Here is a 6,557-nt window from a genome sequence, read left to right as displayed (position 1 = left end):
CCGGAACTTGTAGCAGCAAACGATTACCCACAGGCGTAATAAGGAAGGAGATGGCTATGCAGAGGAGCTAGCACTCTAACTCGGCACCTCCAACGTCAATGTTTTAACCACTTTGCTTATTCTGCGTTTGTTGGTAATTCACGACATTAGATAAGCCCTCGTCCCGCATACGTAGGTTTGGGGGGGCGAGGGTGGGGAAGTGGAGCTGAGGACAACCTCACGGCTGCTGGCCCCAATGGTCAATAGTTGGTGACCCCGACGTGCGTTATCAGCTGGGGACCCCGACGGTCATTATCAGCTGGGGACCCCGACGGTCATTATCAGCTGGGGACCCCGATGGTCATTATCAGCTGGGGACCCCGACGGTCATTATCAGCTGGGGACCCCGACGGTCATTATCAGCTGGGGACCCCGACGTGCGTTATCAGCTGGGGACCCCGACGGTCATTATCAGCTGGGGACCCCGACGGTCATTATCAGCTGGGGACCCCGACGGGCATTATCAGCTGGGGACCCCGACGGGCATTATCAGCTGGGGACCCCGACAGGCGTTATCAGCTAGGGACCCCGACGTGCGTTATCAGCTGGGGACCCCGACGGTCATTATCAGCTGGGGACCCCGACGGGCATTATCAGCTAGGGACCCCGACGGGCATTATCAGCTGGGGACCCCGACGTGCGTTATCAGCTGGGGACCCCGAAGTGCGTTATCAGCTGGGGACCCCGACGGGCATTATCAGCTGGGGACCCCGACGGTCATTATCAGCTGGGGGCCCCGACGGGCATTATCAGCTGGGGACCCCGACGGTCATTATCAGCTGGGGACTCCGACGGGCATTATCAGCTGGGGACCCCAACGGGCGTTATCAGCTGGGGGCCCCGACGTGCGTTATCAGCTGGGGACTCCGACGGGCATTATCAGCTGGGGACCCCGACTGTCGTTATCAGCTGGGGACCCCGACGGGCCTTATCAGCTGGGGACCCTGACGGTCATTATCAGCTGGGGACCCCGACGGGCGTTATCAGCTGGGGACTCCGACGGGCATTATCAGCTGGGGACCCCGACTGTCGTTATCAGCTGGGGACCCCGACGGGCGTTATCAGCTGGGGACCCTGACGGTCATTATCAGCTGGGGACCCCGACGGGCATTATCAGCTGGGGACCCCGACGGGCGTTATCAGCTGGGGACCCCGACGGGCATTATCAGCTGGGGACCCCGACGGTCATTATCAGCTGGGGACCGCGACGGGCATTATCAGCTGGGGACCCCGACGGGCGTTATCAGCTGGGGACCCCGACGTGCGTTATCAGCTGAGGACCCCGACGCGCGTTATCAGCTGGGGACCCCGACGGGCGTTATCAGCTGGGGACCCCGACGGGCGTTATCAGCTGGGGACCCCGACGGGCGTTATCAGCTGGGGACCCCGACGGTCATTATCAGCTGGGGACCCCGACGGGCATTATCAGCTGGGGACCCCGACGGGCATTATCAGCTGGGGACCCCGACGGTCATTATCAGCTGGGGACCCCGACGGGCGTTATCAGCTGGGGACCCCGACGGGCATTATCAGCTGGGGACCCCGACGGTCATTATCAGCTGGGGAGGCCCAGAAACAGGGTAATTGTATCCATGATAACTGCGTCAGCCAATCGGGTTACTCCGTGTCCGAGATCTGTGTGTGGCGCACGCCACGGTGGGATAAAGAACAACTCTTTCTAAATCATTGTACACGCAGGAGTAATGCACTTCATCAGAGGCCCGCAGGCTCGTAACAGGAGTATTTGTAGTTCAGGGGCTACCCTACAGAGCTGACAGTCTAATGCCGTCCTCTTCTCTCCCCCGACAGACGCCATCAGCTGCAGTAACCCCCGCGTCATCGACGACGCTCACGCTCGTAAGCTCTCCAACGACCTCAAGCGATGCACTTACTACGAGACATGCGCCACCTACGGGCTGAACGTGGAACGTGTCTTCCAGGACGGTAAGCCAGAGGCGCACGTCACGTGCCCACGCACCGCGCCGGCCGCTGGTATGGACGACTACCCCCTGGTCAACTCCAGTACTCAAGGGCCACCAACAGGTCAGGGTTTCAGGATATCCCTGCTTCAGCACAGGTGAATTGAGCCACCTGTGCCGAAGCTGGCACTGATAGAGCCACCTGGATAGTGAGCACTGGAGTTGGCCGCCCCTGGACGGGTCTCCCGGCAGCAAAACTACAGCACAAAAACTCTGCACCAGATTTAGCGAGGAGAGGATCCCAGCACCAGATTTAGTGAGGAGAGGATTCCCAGCACCAGATTTAGCGGGAAAGGATTCCCAGCACCAGATTTAGCGAGGAACGGATTCCCAGCACCAGATTTAGTGAGGAAAGGATTCCCAGCACCAGATTTAGTGAGGAACGGATTCCCAGCACCAGATTTAGTGAGGAAAGGATTCCCAGCACCAGATTTAGTGAGGAACGGATTCCCAGCACCAGATTTAGCGAGGAGAGGATCCCAGCACCAGATTTAGCGAGGAGATGATCCCAGCACCAGATTTAGCGAGGAGAGGATTCCCAGCACCAGATTTAGTGAGGAAAGGATCCCAGCACCAGATTTAGCGAGGAAAGGATTCCCAGCACCAGATTTAGTGAGAAACGCATTCCCAGCACCAGATTTAGCGAGGAACGGATTCCCAGCACCAGATTTAGTGAGGAGAGGATTCCCAGCACCAGATTTAGTGAGGAACGGATTCCCAGCACCCAATTTAGCGAGGAAAGGATTCCAGCACCAGATTTAGTGAGGAGAGGATCCCAGCACCAGATTTAGTGAGGAACGGATTCCCAGCACCAGATTTAGCGAGGAACGGATTCCCAGCACCAGATTTAGCGAGGAACGGATTCCCAGCACCAGATTTAGTGAGGAACGGATTCCCAGCACCAGATTTAGCGAGGAACGGATTCCCAGCACCAGATTTAGCGAGGAGAGGATTCCCAGCACCAGATTTAGCGAGGAACGGATTCCCAGCACCAGATTTAGCGAGGAATGGATTCCCAGCACCAGATTTAGCGAGGAGAGGATTCCCAGCACCAGATTTAGCGAGGAAAGGATTCCCAGCACCAGATTTAGCGAGGAAAGGGTCCCAGCACCAGATTTAGCGAGGAACGGATTCCCAGCACCAGATTTAGCGAGGAACGGATTCCCAGCACCAGATTTAGTGAGGAAAGGATTCCCAGCACCAGATTTAGCGAGGGACGGATTCCCAGCACCAGATTTAGCGAGGAACGGATTCCCAGCACCAGATTTAGCGAGGAAAGGGTCCCAGCACCAGATTTAGCGAGGAACGGATTCCCAGCACCAGATTTAGCGAGGAACGGATTCCCAGCACCAGATTTAGTGAGGAAAGGATTCCCAGCACCAGATTTAGCGAGGAACGGATTCCCAGCACCAGATTTAGCGAGGAACAGATTCCCAGCACCAGATTTAGCGAGGAACGGATTCCCAGCACCAGATTTAGCGAGGAACGGATTCCCAGCACCAGATTTAGCGAGGAGAGGATTCCCAGCACCAGATTTAGCGAGGAGAGGATTCCCAGCACCAGATTTAGCGAGGAGATGATCCCAGCACCAGATTAAGCGAGGAAAGGATCCCAGCACCAGATTTAGCGAGGAAAGGATTCCCAGCACCAGATTTAGTGAGAAACGCATTCCCAGCACCAGATTTAGCGAGGAACGGATTCCCAGCACCAGATTTAGTGAGGAGAGGATTCCCAGCACCAGATTTAGTGAGGAACGGATTCCCAGCACCCAATTTAGCGAGGAAAGGATTCCAGCACCAGATTTAGCGAGGAACGGATTCCCAGCACCAGATTTAGTGAGGAAAGGATTCCCAGCAACAGATTTAGCGAGGAGAGGATTCCCAGCACCAGATTTAGCAAGGAGAGGATCCCAGCACCAGATTTAGCGAGGAGATGATCCCAGCACCAGATTAAGCGAGGAAAGGATCCCAGCACCAGATTTAGCGAGGAACGGATTCCCAGCACCAGATTTAGTGAGGAAAGGATTCCCAGCACCAGATTTAGCGAGGAGAGGATCCCAGCACCAGATTTAGCGAGGAACGGATTCCCAGCACCAGATTTAGCGAGGAACGGATTCCCAGCACCAGATTTAGCGAGGAATGGATTCCCAGCACCAGATTTAGCGAGGAGAGGATTCCCAGCACCAGATTTAGCGAGGAAAGGATTCCCAGCACCAGATTTAGCGAGGAAAGGGTCCCAGCACCAGATTTAGCGAGGAACGGATTCCCAGCACCAGATTTAGCGAGGAACGGATTCCCAGCACCAGATTTAGTGAGGAAAGGATTCCCAGCACCAGATTTAGCGAGGGACGGATTCCCAGCACCAGATTTAGCGAGGAACGGATTCCCAGCACCAGATTTAGCGAGGAAAGGGTCCCAGCACCAGATTTAGCGAGGAACGGATTCCCAGCACCAGATTTAGCGAGGAACGGATTCCCAGCACCAGATTTAGTGAGGAAAGGATTCCCAGCACCAGATTTAGCGAGGAACGGATTCCCAGCACCAGATTTAGCGAGGAACAGATTCCCAGCACCAGATTTAGCGAGGAACGGATTCCCAGCACCAGATTTAGCGAGGAACGGATTCCCAGCACCAGATTTAGCGAGGAGAGGATTCCCAGCACCAGATTTAGCGAGGAGAGGATTCCCAGCACCAGATTTAGCGAGGAGATGATCCCAGCACCAGATTAAGCGAGGAAAGGATCCCAGCACCAGATTTAGCGAGGAAAGGATTCCCAGCACCAGATTTAGTGAGAAACGCATTCCCAGCACCAGATTTAGCGAGGAACGGATTCCCAGCACCAGATTTAGTGAGGAGAGGATTCCCAGCACCAGATTTAGTGAGGAACGGATTCCCAGCACCCAATTTAGCGAGGAAAGGATTCCAGCACCAGATTTAGCGAGGAACGGATTCCCAGCACCAGATTTAGTGAGGAAAGGATTCCCAGCAACAGATTTAGCGAGGAGAGGATTCCCAGCACCAGATTTAGCAAGGAGAGGATCCCAGCACCAGATTTAGCGAGGAGATGATCCCAGCACCAGATTAAGCGAGGAAAGGATCCCAGCACCAGATTTAGCGAGGAACGGATTCCCAGCACCAGATTTAGTGAGGAAAGGATTCCCAGCACCAGATTTAGCGAGGAGAGGATCCCAGCACCAGATTTAGCGAGGAACGGATTCCCAGCACCAGATTTAGCGAGGAACGGATTCCCAGCACCAGATTTAGTGAGGAAAGGATTCCCAGCACCAGATTTAGCGAGGAGAGGATTCCCAGCACCAGATTTAGCGAGGAGAGGATCCCAGCACCAGATTTAGCGAGGAAAGGATTCCCAGCACCAGATTTAGCGAGGAACGGATTCCCAGCACCAGATTTAGTGAGGAACGGATTCCCAGCACCAGATTTAGTGAGGAAAGGATTCCCAGCACCAGATTTAGCGAGGAGAGGATCCCAGCACCAGATTTAGCGAGGAGAGGATCCCAGCACCAGATTTAGTGAGGAGAGGATCCCAGCACCAGATTTAGTGAGGAACGGATTCCCAGCACCAGATTTAGCGAGGAACAGATTCCCAGCACCAGATTTAGCGAGGAGAGGATTCCCAGCACCAGATTTAGCGAAAAGAGGATCCCAGCTCCAGATTTAGTGAGGAGAGGATTCCCAGCACCAGATTTAGTGAGGAGAAGATTCCCAGCACCAGATTTAGTGAGGAAAGGATTCCCAGCACCAGATTTAGTGAGGAAAAGATTCCCAGCACCAGATTTAGTGAGGAAAAGATTCCCAGCACCAGATTTAGCGAGGAACGGATTCCCAGCACAAGATTTAGCGAGGAGAGGCTTCCCAGCACCAGATTTAGTGAGGAGAAGATTCCCAGCACCAGATTTAGCGATTAGAGGATTCCCAGCACCAGATTTAGCGAGGAACGGATTCACAGCACCAGATTTAGCGAGGAACGGATTTCCAGCACCAGATTTAGCGAGGAACGGATTTCCAGCACCAGATTTAGCGAGGAGATGATCCCAGCACCAGATTTAGTGAGGAGAGGATTCCCAGCACCAGATTTAGTGAGGAAAGGATCCCAGCACCAGATTTAGTGAGGAGAGGATCCCAGCACCAGATTTAGTGAGGAAAGGATTCCCAACACCAGATTTAGTGATGAACGGATTCCCAGCACCAGATTTAGTGAGGAACGGATCCCCAGCACCAGATTTAGTGAGGAAAGGATTCCCAGCACCAGATTTAGTGAGGAGAGGATCCCAGCACCAGATTTAGCGAGGAACGGATTCCCAGCACCAGATTTAGCGAGGAACGGATTCCCAGCACCAGATTTAGCGAGGAACGGATTCCCAGCACCAGATTTAGTGAGGAACGGATTCCCAGCACCAGATTTAGCGAGGAACGGATTCCCAGCACCAGATTTAGCGAGGAGAGGATCCCAGCACCAGATTTAGCGAGGAACGGATTCCCAGCACCAGATTTAGCGAGGAATGGATTCCCAGCACCAGAT

General features: G+C 54.4%; 1 protein-coding gene across 1 annotated transcript in view; it reads left to right on the top strand.

Moving 5' to 3' along the window:
- The window catches only part of LOC142481320 (arf-GAP with GTPase, ANK repeat and PH domain-containing protein 1-like), a 3,458-nt gene extending 1,323 nt beyond the window's left edge, over positions 1-2,135 (top strand). The window contains exon 3 of the mRNA XM_075582780.1: positions 1,849-2,135. Within this exon, the coding sequence (XP_075438895.1) occupies positions 1,849-2,120 (272 nt within the window). The 3' untranslated portion in view covers positions 2,121-2,135. The remainder of the gene's footprint in view (positions 1-1,848) is intronic.
- The last annotated feature ends 4,422 nt before the right edge of the window (positions 2,136-6,557 follow it).

The sequence above is a fragment of the Ascaphus truei genome, unplaced genomic scaffold (genome assembly GCF_040206685.1).
Source record: "Ascaphus truei isolate aAscTru1 unplaced genomic scaffold, aAscTru1.hap1 HAP1_SCAFFOLD_2510, whole genome shotgun sequence".
Classification (NCBI taxonomy): domain Eukaryota; kingdom Metazoa; phylum Chordata; class Amphibia; order Anura; family Ascaphidae; genus Ascaphus; species Ascaphus truei.
Note: the sequence above shows the minus strand (reverse complement) of the source record. Positions and strands in the feature narration are given on the sequence as shown.